At 37.2% G+C, this 18,174-nt stretch overlaps 1 protein-coding gene across 3 annotated transcripts in view; it reads right to left on the bottom strand.

Moving 5' to 3' along the window:
* ACTR3 (ARP3 actin-related protein 3 homolog (yeast)) overlaps nucleotides 1-18,174 on the bottom strand; it is a 58,676-nt gene that overhangs the window by 22,765 nt on the left and 17,737 nt on the right. For 2 of the 3 annotated variants that reach the window (XM_005874293.2, XM_014546143.1), the window contains exons 2-3: nucleotides 13,971-14,026; nucleotides 9,901-10,025 (exon numbers count right to left, since the gene is read on the bottom strand). The exons of the other annotated variant lie outside the window; for it this stretch is intronic. In XM_005874293.2, coding sequence (XP_005874355.1) covers nucleotides 9,901-10,025; nucleotides 13,971-14,026 — 181 coding nt within the window. The remainder of the gene's footprint in view (nucleotides 1-9,900; nucleotides 10,026-13,970; nucleotides 14,027-18,174) is intronic. 3 annotated transcript variants of the gene reach the window in all.

Genomic DNA, 18,174 nt, shown 5'->3' with positions numbered 1-18,174 from the left:
CCCTCAAGCTAGTGAAAGAGATAGATACAAATCTATTGTAAGTTTTTAAAGAAATAAAGTACCTAGGACTAGATGAGGAGCTAGGCTCCTTAGGAAAAATAGAAATACTCCTATATGACTGATAAGGTCATAGCTAAGCTGGGTCTTAAAGGAGCAACCTTGTTGATTTTATTTTCTTGGGAGGAAGAAGAGGGAAGAACATGTAGATATAGAATAGAAAGAAAAAAATATGTAAAAAGACAAACACTGCATTTAACAATGAGAAATATGTGTGACAAAAGGATTGGGGGGAGGGGTGTAGAGAGACAGATCAGTTCTAGATAAAGGGACCAGATTCTCAAAAACTGTATTTTCCTTGTATTTAGATTTTATTCTGTAAGAAATAGGGCACTGGCAGAAAATTTTAATCAGGGGAGTGACAAGAACAGCTTTGATTTTTAGGAAGATTATTATAGCAGCACTGAGAAAGCTGAAAAGAATTTTAAGACAACTAAGCAAGGGAAAATAAAAGCCCCAACTGTGGTATCCTATCACAGGAGGGAATATGCTAATTGACCCTCACCCCATCGCAAAGATGGCAGGGCCCACAGCCAATAAGGAGGGACTATTCTTATTGACTGCCCAGTCCTCAAAGATGGCAGCGCCCACAGCCAATAAGGAGGGAATATGTTAATTGACTGCCACGCTCTCAAAGATGATGGCTCCCAGTCCCCTCAGCCCCACTGGGGCACCTGCCTCCTGAGTCCCCCAGTCCCCTCAGCCACCCAGGGCCGCCAGAGGCTCAGGTAACCAGGGCCAGCCGAGGCTTGCGCTGCCGGTAGTGGCAGCAGCAGAGGTGTGATGGGGCGTTGCCTTCTCCTGATCTCCAGGTCGCCTGCCGCCCCTGAGGGGGCAGGCCGGGCTGAGGGACCCCACCTCCAGTGCATGAATTTTCATGCACCAGGCCTCTAGTCAATGATATTAGGCCAGATTTAAGATTTCTATCAATAAGAATGAGAAGAAACACAAAGATATCAATATTTTTAGCTTTGAAGTCAGACTGGAAAGAACCTATTAATCCAGACACAAAAGTTGTGTTTTATTTTTTCTTGAACTAAGCAAGGTAGAGTATATATATATTAAGTTTTGTTTTGGTAGATTACATTTGAGAGCCAGGCAGTAGGTAGTTGACAGTAGGTAGTTGGAAATGTGGCCAAGGAATTGGAAGTAGGGATTTTAGGTTGTAGTTGCAGACAGAGGAGTGGATGAGATCACCTATACAAAGTATTTAATAAAGAAATAAAAGAGAATCAGGGACAGTACCTGGGAAATAAAAACATTTGAGTAGTGGGCAACGGAAAAAGAACCAGCAACAATAGCGAAAATAAAACAGTAACAAATAAAGAACAGTCTATGTTAGAAACAGAAAAGACAAATCAAGACTGTTACACACAATCACTTTAATAGTTTATCAAATAAGTAGAGACTAAATAAGAAATTTGGTTTCAAAAGGAAAATAATAGCTAAAAGGCTGAGGAAAGAAGGTACAAATAAAGACTGAGAAAGTTTTTGTTTTTTAAGTTTGCTTGCAGCATTTGGGAGACATGAAAACGTGTTTAAGGGAAAAGAATCTGAGGAACTATGGTCTCTCAGCTCACTGACTTCAACACCTTCAAAGATTTCTTTTCCCCATTTGGCTAGTTTAAATCTTAGTATCCTCAGCATCTCTAAGTACCAGAAATGCAAGAACGCCCCACTCTGATCATAACTGTTCATCCTCCAGCAATTTGTTATACCTCTATCACAATTAGACTAGCAGGCCACTGGCTATTATAATTACTCCCTAGCTATCCTCCTTCCCTCCCCAACCCACAAACATACACAATTAGACTAGCAGGCCACTGGCTATTATAATTATTCCCTAGCTATCACCACGCCAACCTGCCCCAACACACACACTCTTAGATTTTACACCACATCACTTTGACTATTCATATTTCCTTTTGTCATTCCATCTACCAAAGCCCAACTCAGAATGATCCTACCCTAAACTTGCCCATACACAGAATGCTGGTTGTATTGAAGAAACATATGTAACTGGGTTGATAAAACTAAGCATTCATAATTGCTATTCTCAAATGGACCTAACTTTGCCAGGCAAGCATTTGTTTCTCTACTCTATTCATCTTTGCTCTCCACAATGATGATTTTAAATGTCCCCATTATTCAGATTTCACCTCCAACTATTTATTTCCTGGAAAGCAGAGATGATATCGCCATGTATTTCACAGAAACAGCAGACACCAACAGTCAGGAATCCCTTCATCAAATCTATAAAACTGACTCCATACATTCTTTTTCTCTTTCACTTTTTAGTAATATAAGAGAATCTTCCACATATAAATTAGATCATCTGTGCTCTGGACCTCATCCTTCTGACTTAATTATGTTATTTTAATCTCTTTTTTCTAATGGCACTTTCACAATAGCATTTAAACATCGCTTCTACCTTAAACTCACATGTCTCTTGATCTCTCTCTCTCCCAATCACAGCCAAACCTGAATGAATATTGACATTTTTTTCTGGCCTACCATTCACAATCCATCCTACTGTAATCCAGCCACTAAAATGATTTTTATTACTCCTAAAATGGTTTTTATTAAGGTGACAAATGACATCCTTGTAGCTAAAAAAACAGTAATTAATATATGGGCTCCAGGTGACTTGATATCTTAGAAACATTCCATGCTGTCTATCACTTTCCTATTTACCCCGTCCTCTAACCATGCTTTCTCAGTCTCCTTTGCAACGATTTCCTCTCCTATCCAAACCTAAATAGAGCACTAATCAGGCTGTGTCCTAGGCTCTTCCCTGATACACACTCCCCTAGGTAATTTCAGCCCTTCCAAAGGTAACTGATACCTTCCAAATATGTCTTTTTTCTGAGTTCCAAAAGCCAAATATTTGTCTAACAATGTATCAGATGTCTCCCAGATACCTAAAACACTACTTGTTAAAAACTAATCTTCTCCTCCCTACATCACAACCCAGCCAAAAGTATTTCTCCTTAAATGTTCTCAATCTCAAGAAATAAGGAGAAGCAAGGAAACTTTCCAAGAACTGAGAATTATCCTCAATTACTATGTACAAAGTAATGCCACCAATATCTTGTTAACCATTCCCTGTTACTCCTTAAATATCCACTTTTTTATTCTTGGCAAAAAAAACCACACTATTTTTACAAAAATCTAACCAAAATTGTAGATTTAACTACCATTTTACAACAGCCCCTCCCCGCAAAAATAAATATACAAAGCAGAGGATCACATTAAATGACACAAGGCTGCAATCATCAGAATCCAGAATATGGGTCATTTAACAAGACAACCAAAAATTTTATATAAATAAAGGCCAAAAGAGATAGCCTTGGCCAGTGTGGCTCAGTTGGTTGGAGCATCGTCCCATATACCAAAAGTTTATGGGTTCAATTACTGGTCAAAGCACTTGCCTAGCCGTAACCGGTTTGGCTCAGTGGATAGAGTGTCGGCCTGCGGACTGAAAGGTCCCGGGTTCGATTACGGTCAAGGGCATGTACCTTGGTTGCAGGCACATCCCCAGTGGGGGGTGTGCAGGAGGCAGCTGATTGATGTTTCTCTCTCATCAATGTTTCTAACTCTGTATCCCTCTCCCTTCCTCTCTGTAAAAAATCAATAAAATATATTTAAAAAAAAAAAAAAAGCACTTGCCTAGATTTCGGGACCAATACCTGGTGAAGACATGTATGGAAGGCAACCAATCGATGTTCTCTCTTGCACTGATCTCTCCCCGCCCCCCTCCCTCTTTCTCTACCTCCTTCCTTCCTCCCCTTTAAAAAATCAATAAGTATATCAAGTGAAGATTGAAATTTTAAAAGGAAAGAAACATACACACAGAGAACCTATAAAAAGACTGAATGTTATCAACCAAATCCAATGAGTACACAATGTCTGAATCTTGATTCAAACAGATTAATAATCGGAGAAATCTGAGCACTGATTAGATTTTAGATATTAAGAAACTGCACTGTATTCAGGGGTAATATACTTAAGATATATTTTTAAAGTCCTTATCTTTAAAAGATAAGTATTTATAGGTAAAACAATATTTGGAATTTACTTTGAAATAATCTGGGGGTAAGAGGTAGATTTGATAAAACAAGGGTGGTCTAAGGTTGATAACTTGCATAGCTCTGAGATGGATACCTGGAGATTCATGATATTCTTTCCTCTATTTTTATATATAAAGTTTCCCATGACAAAGGTTTATTTTTCCCCATTTTCAAATCATTTTTGTTTCAATTACATTTGACATACATTATTATATTAGTTTCATATGTGCACCCCAGCAATTAGATATTCCATAACTTACTAAGAGATCATCTGGATAAATCTCACACCCACATGATACCATATATAGTTATTAGAATACTAGAGGCCCGATGCACAAAGTTTAAGAGTAGGCCTTCCTTCCTCCGGCTGCTGGCACCAGCTTCCCTCTGGCACCTGGGACCTGGGCTTCCCTCTGGCCACCAGCAGGCACCCGGGAACAGGGCTTCCCTTGCAGCCCCAGCTTCATCCAGAAGGTCATCCGGTGGACATCTGGTCTAATTAGCATATTACACTTTTATTATTATAGATTATAGATTACTGACTATATTCCCTATGCTGCACTTTACATCCCCATGACTATTCTGTAACAACCAATTTATACTTCTTAATCCTTTCACCTTTTTCACCCATTCTCCTAACCCCTCTCCCTTCTGGCAACAATCAAAATGTTCTCTTTATCTGTGAGGCTGTTTCTGTTCTGCTTGTTAACTCAATTATTGATAGATATGTACTTATTGCCATTTTATTGTTCATATTTTTATCTTCTTTTTTTTTCCTTAAAAAGAAAACCCTTTAACATTTCTTGTATTACTGGTTTGGTGATAATGAATTCCTTTAGCATTTTCTTGTCTAGGAAGCTCTTTATGTCCTTCCATCCTAAATGACAGCTTTGCTGGGTAGAGTAATCTTGGTTTGTAGGTCCTTGCTCTTCACTTTGAATATTTCTTGCCAGCCCCTTCTGGCCTGCAAAGTTGTTGTTGTGAAATCAGCTGACAGTCTTATGGGAGCTCTCTTGTAGGTAACTAATTGCTTTTTTCTTGCTGCTTTTAAGATTCTCTCTCTGTCTTTAACCTTTGGCATTTTAATGATGTGTTTTGGTGTGGGCCTCTTTGAGTTCACCTAGTTTGAGACTCTCTGTGCTTCCTGGACTTGTATGTCTATTTCTTTCCCCAGGTAAGGTAAGTTTTTTGTCATTATTTTCTCAAATAGGTTTTTAAAATCTTGCTCCTTCTTGTCTCCTTCCGGCATCCCTATGATGTGAATGTTGGTATGCTTGAAGTTGTCCTAGAGGCCCCTTACACTATCTTCATATTTTTTAATTCTTCTTTCTTTTTGTTCTTCTAGTTGGTGTTTTTTGCTTCCTCATATTCCATATTGCTGATTTTATTGTGGCATCCACTACTCTACTGTTGAATCCCTGTAAATTATTCTTCATTTCAGTTAATGTATCCTTCACATCTGAATGATCCTTTTTCATGCTGTAAGGTTCTCTCTAAGTTCACTGAGCATCCTTATAAGCAGTGTTTGGAACTCTTCATCTAGTACAGCGGTTCTCAACCTGTGGGTGGCGACCCCTTTGGGGGTCGAACGACCCTTTCACAGGGGTCGCCTAAGACCATCGGAAAACACATATATAATTACATATTGTTTTTGTGATTAATCACCATGCTTTAATTATGTTCAATTTGTAACAATGAAAATACATCCTGCATATCAGATATTTACATTACGATTCCTAACAGTAGCAAAATTACAGTTATGAAGTAGCAATGAAAATAATTTTATGGTTGGGGGTCACCACAACATGAGGAACTGTATTAAAGGGTCGCGGCATTAGGATGGTTGAGAATCACTGATCTAGTAGATTGCTTATCTACAATACATTTAGTTCTCTTTCTGGAGTTGAGTTCTGTTCTTTCATTTGGGACATGTTTCTTTGTCTCCTCATTTTGGCAAACTTCCTCTATTTGTTTCTACGCATTATGTAGAGCTGCTACATCTACCAGGATAGTAGAGTAGCCTAATATAGTAGGTGCTCCGTAGGGCCTAGTGACATAGCTTCTCTGATAACCCAAAATGGGCAATCGGGGTGTGCCCCCTGTGTGGACTGTGTACTTTGATTGCTGTTGGAACATCAATAGGAATAATTTATCCCCAGGCCCATCAGCTGCAAGGACTGGCTGTGACCACAGACCACTGACCTCTGACCACCATGGAGGATCAGCTGTGCAGGGGCCCACCCCACAGAGTAGGACTTACTTCAGCAGGGCTCTGGTGCCCACTGAATTTGTCCCTTTAGTGTGTCACTTGTGGAGTTGTTTGTGTGGTGATGCTTCAACGTGGTCAGAAGCTGTCCTCTGGATGCACAGGCTCTCAGGCCTCCAGGGAGGTGCAGGCCAAGATCAGCCATCACTTGTTACTGCCCAGAGCCATCTGGCATGAGCTACAAAGCAATCTGCAAATGTCTGCTACTTGTGTTGGCCCAGGAGAGGCCAAGCTACAAATCAAGGCTAGCTGCTGCTACTGCCAGGCCTGGGGCCACTTAGTGAAAGGTATGGGGTATGCAGAGTCCAGGTTACTGCTTGTTTGAGATATTTTTAGAAAAATCTAATACATGAGCCAAGATAGGTCATTCATACGGAAAAGCCACTGTAAACATCATGGGTACTCCTGAAATGGGGTGAGGTGGGGCCTCAAGGTATCACAAGGTGGGGAGGGTGGACAGTGTTAGCCAAGTTGATGGAGACTCAGACATGCTGGCTCTGTGGAGGTAGAGAGCTCATCAAAGCAACAATGATCTCTGCCAGCACTTCTGTCTGGAAGAAAGCTGCCTCCCCAGCTCTCGCCCTGATGCTAGACATTTCAGTTCCTTCCCCTATGTCTCTGATGCCTTTTTCACACTGTTGCCCAGTGATAGAGCTCAGAGGGAGTGAGTCCGAATAAGTCCGTGTGTGAGCCCTTTAACATGTTAAGCGCCAAGCCTGTTTTGTCTTCCTTTCCGTTTAGCCCGCGATATTCAATTTCACCGACATGCTGGCGGCACCATGACTGACCGGTCCGGACAGAAAGTATAGTGTCAGTCACCAGTGACTGACATGGTGCTTAATGTGTTAAAAGAAACTGCCTGGGACTCCAGCAGTCTACCATCTCCCTCAGCCTCAAACCCACTGGTTTTTACAGCCAAAAGTTATGGGACGACTTTTTGACATTGGAACCCTGGGCCAAGGGGCCTGATGTGGGGCTGGGACCCCTCACTACTAAAGGGGGATCTCTGCAGCCAAGATATCCCTTCTGATTTATATCCGCCACATGTGAGTATGGGACCAGCACATTCAGCATCTCCACCCCTCTTACCAGTCTCAAATGTGGCTTCTTCTTTAACTCCCTACTTATAAGACTTCCATTCAGCCATATTTCAGGTGATTCTAAATAGTGGTTGTCCTATGGTTTAGTTGTAATTTTGATTGGGTTGTGGAAGGAAGGGAGTACTAGATTTACCTATGCTTGCCATCCTGACTGAAAGTCCCTATGATGAAAGTTAAATGTTTGTGTGCACACACAATTTCTGTTTCTCTCTATGCCTACTGCCATAAGTGTAGTACAAGTCACTAATATTCCTTGCCTTAGTTATTACAATAGTCTGGTCTTCCTAGAATGATGCTGTGTTTCCAAATAATAAAAACAGCCAATGCCCTAACTGGTTTGGCTCAGTGGATAGAGCGTCAGTCTGCGGAATGAAGGGTCCCAGATTCGACTCCGGTCAAGGGCATGTACCTTGCTTGAGGGCACATCCCCAGTAAGGGGTGTGCAGGAGGCAGCTAATCAATGTTTCTCTCTCATCCATCGATGTTTCTAACTCTCTATCCCTTTCCTTTCCTCTCTGTAAAAAATCAATAAAATATATATTTTAAATAAATAAAAACAGCCAATATATATGAGTATTCATGATGTACAAAGCACCATAACAATTGTTTTATATGCATCATCTCATTAAATCTCCCAACAATCCTGTACTATCTCCATTTAACAGATAAAGAAACAAAAACTCAGAAAGGTTAAGTTACTGAATATCACAAAGCTAGAAAGCTGCACAGCCAGCTCTAGCTGGTTTGGTTCAGTGGATAGAGCGTCAGCCTGTAGGCTAAAGGGTCCCAGGTTTGATTCCAGTCAAGGGCACATGCCCGAGTTGCAGGCTCGATCCCCAGTAGGGGGCATGCAGGAGGCAGCCAATCCATGATTCTCATCATTGATATTTCTATCTCTCTATGCCTCTCCCTTCCTCTCTGAAGAAGAAAAAAAAAAAAGTAAGTTGCACGGCCAGAATTCCAGCCAAGCAATATACTTCAATAGTTGTGCTTTTAATCACTACTTAAACCATTAATGTTACCCAAAGGACAGAGTTAAATTCTTTAACATGGCCAAACAACACTTTCAACAATCTTATCCTGGCCTACTTTTCAACCTCCTCACTTCTTTCCACCTCCTCTATGCTTTAGGCACACTGGTTGTTCAGTTTCAGGCTCCCTCATACTTTAAAGCCTTCCTGAATATTGGAATCTCTGCCTAGTATATATAACCTTACCTACACAATTCATCCAACACCTATTTATTATTCAAGCCTCAGCTTAAAGATTTACTCCCTAAAGATTTTTCTGAGTCCACAAAATAGGTTAGCTATTCCTGATATACATTCCCAGAGTTATTCTATACTTTCCTTTTTGTAACACCCTAACACCTGTAATTATTCCTTCAGTGTATTCCTTTCCACCACATTATAACTGCCTTATCAGGAAAGTCATTTTGTTATTTATCACTGTATTCTCAGCACTTAGCCAAATTTTTTACATATGGTAGTGTTCATTAATAAATTATGAGGATAGAAGAAATGAGGTACAAAGGAGGAAATCTGCAAATGAGGCAAAGTCAATGTGCAAAAATAAGATAATAAGCCCGAACCGGTTTGGCTCAGTGGATAGAGCGCCGGCCTGCGGACTGAAGGGTCCCAGGTTCGATTCCGGTCAAGGGCATGTACCTTGGTTTCGGGCACATCCCCAGTAGGGAGTGTGCAGGAGGCAGCTGATCGATGCTTCTCTCTCATTGATGTTTCTAACTCTGTATCCCTCTCCCTTCCTCTCTGTAAAAAATCAATAAAATATATTAAAAAAAAAAAGATAATAAATGTCAGAATAGTGTTTACCTTTGGTATAGGTAGGGATGATGACTATGGGAGTAGACACAAGAAAAGCTTCTAGGTTACTATATTTACTCTATATCCTGAAGTTTTACGATTGGAGTCATAAAATTTTTTTAACTATATAATTAAGACTTACCTATTTTACTACATACAAATTATACCTCAATAAAAAGGAAGAAGGGGAAGAATGGCAGGATAAGAAAGGGAAAAAGAAGGGAAAAGAGAGCAGCACTTCCAGGTGACATAAGCTTCAAAAAGGAGAGAAATGGTATAGGTTTGAATACTTATGGGAAATGTCTCTAAATGTGGCAATGAGAAAGGCGATTACATTGATGATGCTGAGGTCTAGTAGGTATGGAAAAGTAAATACTGCTCACTTGGGCAGGCTGAAATTTTCCACTTGGAAAAAAAATAAATAAAGTTAACGTTAAGTTGGGAGGGGCCACAGGGAAGGAGAAATTTCTATTGTGAAGAGGTTGAAGCTACTAGGCCTATAACAGAGTGAAATTCTAAATGGCACAATCATAAACTAAATTTTTTTTTAAAAATGTTATTAATTTACAAATCATAAAATATACCTTTGTTGCATATGTAGGTTTTTCTATTGCTTCATCACCAATGAAGAAGTCTAAGTCATCAACACCTTTCAACACCCTCCTTTGAGCTTGATCACCCACTTTTGCTGACTCCTTAATAGCAATACCTTTAAAATAAAAGTTTATACATGTCAAAAATTTTATTATTTTCAGGTGAAACAAATTTATAAAATACTTCTTCCATTATAAAGTGCTATTAAACAAAACATGATCTAGCATATTTAAATTGCCAAACTAAAGCACATAGGTAAAAGAAAAAAAAATGACCAAATTCATTTAACACAATGAAATCTCAATCCAAAGACAAGGTTTCAAATGTTAAAAGCCAAAAAAAGAAGTATGGCTCTGGAAATGTTTCAGTTATATTTTTTAATACTATGTTAAGATCTACTTTGATTTTATAATCCCACCAAATCAACATATGCCAAACCAACATCAAAAAGAAAAAATTTAAAAACACTAACAAATGACAACACAAAAATTACAAGGGGAATTTTTTTTTTTTAAAAGCTTTCTTTACGCCCGGACAACATGGATCAGTGGTTGAATGTGGACCTATGAACCAGGAGGTCATGGGTCAAGGCACATACCCAGGTTGCGGGCTCGATCCCCAATGGGGGGCGTGCAGGAGGCAGCTGATCAATGATTCTCCCTCATCATTGATGTTTCTCTCTCTCTCCCCCCCTTCCTTTCTGAAATCAATAAAAATATATTGTTAAAATAAATAAATAAAAGCATTCATATTTCTATTCTATTTGTACTATAATAGATTAGTAATTTCAATATAACATTGACATAAGGTTCTATTAAACTAATCATACAAGAAAAAGCTTTTTTCAAATCATTTAGGTAAAACCCATAATAATCCCCTTAAAAAACTTCAGAAATTCAGCATACAGTTCTATACATAAAACTTATTACATATTTCTTAATTAAGTTATGTTTATAAATCCTCCAAGTTAAGCAGTCCTTCATTTTTATTATAATTACCTATACGTAATACCTATATGTAATATCTATAATGTAAATAATAAAAAATGCATACACTTAAGTTAATCTGGCATTCAACTGTTATACTTTCATTTAATAACAGTTACTCACTTAATGAAGTGGGCAAAAAATACTGAAGGAAAGAAATTCTAAATCCACATTCTACTCCTGAATGTTAGAAACTTTCTCTAGCAATCTATATATATAAAAGCCTAAGCGACGGTTCAACCATTAGACCAGTAGCTATGATGCGCACTGACCACTAGGGGACAGACACTCAATGCAAAGGCATGGAAACATGGAACAGTCTGATGAATCTCAGAGGGAAGGGGGGTGGGGGGAGGGCAGGAAGAGATTAACCAAAGATCTTATAATGCATACTACAGGTCCAGTGCATGGATTCGTACATCAGTGGGGTTCCTCGGCCTGGCCTGTGGGGATCAGGCCGAGTCCATACACTGGGCCTCCAACATCCTCCAAGGGGTCCCGAATTACAAGAGGGCACAGGCCAGGACAAGGGACCCCACCAGAGCACGAATCTGTGCACCGGCCTCTAGTTCATTTATAATGTACATAGGCATCTAGATAATTTGCTATAAATTTCCTGGAAAACAAAGATATATAAAAATAACTTTGAACCATATCTAAAGCCTTTCCAGATCAAATACTTATGCTCATCAGTAGCATGACTATATCTGCTGATTATAAACTCTGTACCTGCAGTATTAAAATACTAGTTGGGTGAAAAAACTCCAAAATCAAAAACCTCCTTTCAGAAGGCAAATAAATTTTTAACATGCTGCAACTTCTCATAAGACAATGAAAACTACCAGGTGGGTAACTGGAAATATCGGGGAACACTTTGTAAAGTATATGATTGTCTAACCACTATGCTATACAGCTGAAACTAACACAAAATAACACTGAATGTACACTGGAAAAATAAAGACAATGAAAACTAAAATATTTTGACAGAGAGATGAAATAGAGAATGGGTACAATGGTGATGAGAACCTAAGGTTCAAAAGATCAAGATTTTAAAGGTCTCCAATAAACACTACATATAGCCCCTTGAGAACATAAGCAAAACCAAATTTTGTAAAGATGGAAGTGACATGTCAGTAATCTCCTAAAATAATTGTTTAATCACAACATAATGCCTTATAAAATATTACAAATTAAGAGATTGCAAAACCAGAAATAGGTTGAATTGTGTCCTGCAAAAAAAGATATGTTGATGCCCTAACCTCAGAATGTGACCTTATCTGGAAGTAGGGTCTTGCCAGTTAAAGTAAGGTTATTAGGGTGGGCCCTACTCCAATGACTGGTGTCCTTATAAAAAGAGGAAATTTGGACACAGAAGAAAGACAGCATGGAGATACACAGGGAGGAGACAGCCAAGTGATTGTATATACAAGCCAAGGAATGTCCAGGATTATCAGCAAACACCAGTAGCTAGAAAAGGCAAGATTTCTCCCCTAGAGCTGTCAGCAAGATCATGGCCCTGTTGGCAACTTGGTTTTGGACTTCTGGCCTCCAGAACTGAAGTCTCTGTTGTTTTAAGCCACCCAGTTTTTGGTACTTTGTTACAGCAGCCTTAGGAAACTAATACAAGCATATACAATGGTCTAACAGCACTAAATTCAAATACAGGGTGGGCAAAAATTGGTTTACAGTTGTAATACAAATAAATAATAAAAGAATAAGTTGTGTTCACAGACAACTATAAACCTACTTTTGCCAACCCCTGTAAAACTAGAGTCAAGTACTAGTCCACAAAAGTACTTCTATACAAGTCAGCAATAGAGCCAGTATTTGTCATCAAAAACAACAATCAGTAAATTGATATATAAATGTGAGGAAAAGTAAAGAAAAGCAAACCTGTCCTTCAGTGTACACAAGGACAACAGAATGGTACCACCAAACTAAGGCCACTATTCTCGCATGAATAAGCTATATCATCAGTGTCACCTAAAATTCTTTCTAGGTATTAAAGAATTAGACTTAGGTAGTAGGCTAATTTCTTACAAAATCAATTCCTAGAAAAGTATACCAATGAGCTATTCATGTCCAATTAGTACCCCACTGAGACTAAAGATGTGCAATCTTTGGCAAGCCTAATAATTTCTACCTAGTTCTCAACTTCACTAATTCTGAAATGTCAACTGCTTTCATTACTCTCTGAATGTTTATTTTTCCATTTCTTTATTTTCATAATAAGAATACATAAAAATATTCAAACAGTCACATAAGTACTACTGTGCAAAACTACTGACACTCCCAAAATTAAACTGTCTAGGAGTTAGCACCACCAAGCAAAGGCTCAAAAGGTCTGTCATCTAATAAGTTAGTTTTAATTCAACATCAGGACAAGTAAATCACAGGTGTTACTATATAGCATGAAAAAGATGAATCATTTGAAAATCAAAAGTACTAAAGTATGCCAAGGACCAGATACATAATCCATGCTAACAAATAAAAGCTCTAACAAAACCAAGTATGAGAGTATTTTTAAAAAACTACTGAAAGACAAACTACTGAAAGTTGATGTTCAATTAAAGTAAACAAAATAGGACAGAATAACAACACTGGGTGGTTATAAGATATTAGAAAACAGCTGAAGTCAACATCTCTAAAGATGAGATTCAGTCCTTATTTTAAAACATGAGCTTAGGTCAGGATGTCAACAAGCACAAGGCCCTGCAAAAAGTAATCATATCCAAAAACCAAAGGACAGTCTTCATAAGTGTGTGATGGGGATGCACTTCTTAACAGTTAGTTTACAAGCACATACTGTTAATAGCATTATCCTTAAAGCAGAAGCTTGTTTAATTCCTTCATCTTGTCTCTAAAGAGATATTTGGAAGATTTGGTAAATGGAGCTAAACAGAGAGCTGAAATGAATGATTAGAAGTGCAGAAATGAGGTCACACTTAAACTTTGCAAACCATAGTACTTAAAGGATTAAACAGTACTGTGTATCAGAAATGATTATTTCTTTTACTTTAATTAAGAAAAAGATCTTTAAATCTGTTAATTTGTGGCTTAAAAGAAACACTTACAGGAAGGGATGATAAACTGTGGTTCTGTATTTCCAGCATATCCTATTTTTGTATACCTGCAAAATAAAAAGAATTTTATAAGGATTTACATCTTGGAAATTATTAATTTAATAATTTAATTCTTAGATTTCCATTTATTATAAACTGAAGTTCCATGGTGGGTAAATAATACATAAAATTCCATAGCTTCAATTCATTTAAACATCTCTACTTTCAAAATTATAAATACCCATGGCTTTTTACCAGCACTTCCACGTCTAGAAACTAATCCTGTAGATATTAATACATACATGAAGTAACATATAACAAGGCCATGTTATTGTACATATACATGTTAGATGTATATATTGCATTTTTTTTTTTTTTGCTACAATCTTGCTTAGAACAGCAAAAGACTGGAAATAATTTTAAAAAACCATCAAATGAGAAACTAGTTAAATATGCTAAATTTATACTATGGAATATTACATAGCTATTAAAAAAAGATTGAAGAACTCTTATGTACTGATAGAAACAATCTCCAAATTGTATTGCTAATTGAACAAAGCAAGGTACAGAACAATGTTTCTTTCAAGTATTCTACATCTGTATAAAAGTAAAAGGGCAAGATTAAAAACATATAATTTATTGTATAGGCACAGAATATCTGTAAAAGAGTACAAAGAAATCAGCAACTGTAGTTATCCCCAGGGAAGGAAACTGGGGTAGGTGATGGTCAGGGGTGAGAAGGAGATTTTAATAGCCTATCATCTCATACCGTTTGAATGCATTACAATTTAATAAGTATAGTTTTTTAAATGTTTTACCACAGTGAATTCTGCCTGCATTTTTACAATAAAAAATAATAAAAAACAAGCAGCACATTGGAGGTAACTACTTAGGAGATAACTGGACACTAAAAAGAAAATCCTGTGAAGTCTGAATACAATGGATATACATCACTAAATTATAGTATTTAATGACTATCAGAGATGCCAGTATTTTTTTTACCAATTTTTTAAAAATGTGAAGGGAAATTTCTTGGTTTACTTAACCTTAAAAGTTACTTAGCCTCTAAGAATTAATTTGGTTCCTGGCTAAAAGAAAAATGTGGTATGTAGAATACAATCTAAAAAATAGAGAAAGTAAAAAAGGTCAAGGGATTAGGGAAAAAACCCCACAGAACACCTAATAGACAACCGTATGGTAATTACTAGAGGGAAAGAAAGGTGGAGGGAGGTAGAAGAGGGTAAAGGGGGGGGATTAATGGTGATGAAATGAAACTTGACTTGGGGTGAACACACAATACAATATACAGATGATATATTATAGAACTGTACCCCTGAAAACTATATAATTTGATTAACCAATGTCACCCAAAAAAATTCAATTAAAAATTATCAAAAAACAAATAAAAAATAGACAAGGTCATATACTAAAATCTGGAAAAAATTTGCTGAGTTAGGCTGAGCCCTTGAAACCTCACATTTTTTCTGGTGGAGAGATAGCAAAGAACTAGATGACAAAATAAGAATTTGACTCTTTAAAAACTCTTATATTATTAGGAAACTTTAAAAAATGTTTTGAAAATCAGACTTCGAAAATACTCAAAAAAACCCAAAGTTCAGAAAGAATCAAAGTTCCAGAAAGCATTTAGAAAATATCTCACAAGAATAAAAAAATCAGAATAGGAACTTATAGAACTCTCAGACTTAAAAGAGACAGTTTAACGCTCATATACTTTGAGTGGTGCAATACACAGATCTTGTAATGTAGAAACCCACACCCGAAACCTATGTTCATGTTGACCAATGTCACCCCAATAAATTTTTTAAAAAGAAAAAAAAATCCTCATATAAAACACTTTAACGCTCATATATAAGAAAAGAAAAGAAGCATTTAAGTAGGGGAAGTAGAAGAGATGAGAGGAAAAGATTCTAGGGAGATTTGAAGGAACTGAGTCTAAAAGCTGAGTCTAAAAGTATGAGCTGGAATAGGCAGTACATTTCTAACCCTTTACATATCAATGCATGTAAAATATAGTAATATTTGAAGAGTACATCCTTTTTTTTATTTTATATTTTCCATTATCATTTATCCCATCTATGCCCTCTTGCACACATACACCTCCCACACCACCACACTGTTGTGCATGTCCATGAATTCTCTTTTTTTTCCCCTTTTTTCCTTTTTTGAAGAGCACATTCTAATAAGCTGGAGGGAGCTTGGTACAGCTAGCTATAAGAAGTTTGCTTAAAAACTTCACTTAAATTTTTATATAATTAAAATTATTAGAAAAAACATGAAATAATATACTTTAAATTATCAAATAAAAAGCTTTCCAAAAGTAAACTTCCATTAACCTAACTCTATCAGTTTTCATACTTGAAATAGCTAATTTAATTAAGACATTTTTACAATAAACTCAAAATGTTTGATAGCCACCCAGAAGAAATTATACAAGTAGATGGCAGAAAAGTTCCTCTCTGACTAAAAGAAACTCCTTTTTCAGGGATGAAAAAGGATATTTCATACAAATAGAAATGGAAAAAATCTGGAGTAGCAATACTTATATTTCACAAAACAGACTTTAAAACAAAGGCTATGTAAGAGACAAAGAAGGACACTACATAATGATAAAGGGAACACCCAGCATAGGAGCACCTAAATATATAAAGGCAACCTTGACGGACATGAGCAGAGAGATTGACAGTAATAGTCATAATAGAGTATGTTAACAGCCCATTTATATCAATGGATAGATTTTCCAGACAAAAAATCAACAAGGAAACAGTGGCCTTAGGTGACACACTAGATCATATGGATTTAATTGATATTTTTAAAGCATTTTACCCCAAAGCAGCAGAATATACATTCTTTTCAAGTGTACATGGAACGTTTCCTAGGATCGATCACATGTTAAAATATAAGACAAGTCTCAATAAATTTAAGAAGATTGAAGTCATATCAAGCATATTCTCTGACCATAATGGTATGAAACTAGAAATCAACCACAAGAAAAAAAAACACCTGAAAAACACACAAAAACATGGAAGCTAAGAAACATGATACTAAACAATAAATGGGTTCAAAGTGAGATCACGGAAAAAATCAAAAGATACCTTGAAACAAATAAAAATGAGAACACAACAATCCCAAATCTCTGAGACACATCAAAAGCAGCCCTAAAAGGGAAATTCATAGCATTACAGGCCTATCTCAAGAAACAAGAAAAAATCTCAAATAAACAACCTAACCTTACACCTAAAGGAATTAGAAAAAGAACAACAAAGCCCAAAGTGAGTAGGAGGAAGAAAATAACTAAGATCAGGGCTAAAATAAATGAAATAGTCTTAAAAAAAACAATACAAAAGACTGATGAAACAAAGAGCTGGGTTTTTGAAAAGATAAACAAGCCCGTTGCAGCAATACATTAAAAAGATCATACACCATAATCAAGTGGGATGTATTCTGGAAATACAAGGTTGGTACAAAAGCCACAAATCAATAAATGTGATATACCATATAAACAACATGAATGATAAAAACAACATAATCATATCAATAAATACAGAAAAAAGCATCTGATAAAATCCAGCACATGTTTAAGATAAAAATTCTCAGCAAAGTGAAAATAGAGGGACATACCTCAACATAATAAAAGGCCATAGACTCACAGCCAACATCATTTTTAATGGTCAGAAACTTGTAGGGAGCGGCTCTAGAGTTAAGCCTCGGATTGACCTGTGGCAGAGCCACAAACAAGTCCCAGCTTAGAGGGCAGAGCCTTCTTAGCATAATTAAGCTTGACTTTATGGTCGCCCCCTAGATACTTCCTAGGTAGCTAATGGGCTGTGGGAGGTGCAGCAAGTGCTGCCAAAACAAGTGAAACTCACAAGAACATTGTAACTATGTTGACCACTACCTTGTTTTTCTCTGACTATAAAATAAAGCCTCAGCTTGGTGTCTGGATTCCTCTCTGTGGCCTCATCCAGGCACAGGAGATCCACTGAGCCCCAGCTTATTCTCTTTGTCTTTTCTTGAATCCTTCCCCCCCCACACCCCCCCAGGCTCACCGAACCCTTGACTCTGCTGGCCTGGCACAGAAACTGAAAGTATTTCCCTTAGGATATCCACTTTCACCACATTTTTAAAAATTTATTTAATTTTAAAATTATATTTTTATTGATTTCAAAGAGGAAGGGAGAGGGAGAGAAAAATAGAA

The sequence above is a fragment of the Myotis brandtii genome, unplaced genomic scaffold (assembly GCF_000412655.1).
Source record: "Myotis brandtii unplaced genomic scaffold, ASM41265v1 scaffold431, whole genome shotgun sequence".
Classification (NCBI taxonomy): domain Eukaryota; kingdom Metazoa; phylum Chordata; class Mammalia; order Chiroptera; family Vespertilionidae; genus Myotis; species Myotis brandtii.
The sequence above is the reverse complement of the archived record's forward strand: the minus strand, read 5'-3'. Positions and strand labels throughout refer to the sequence as shown.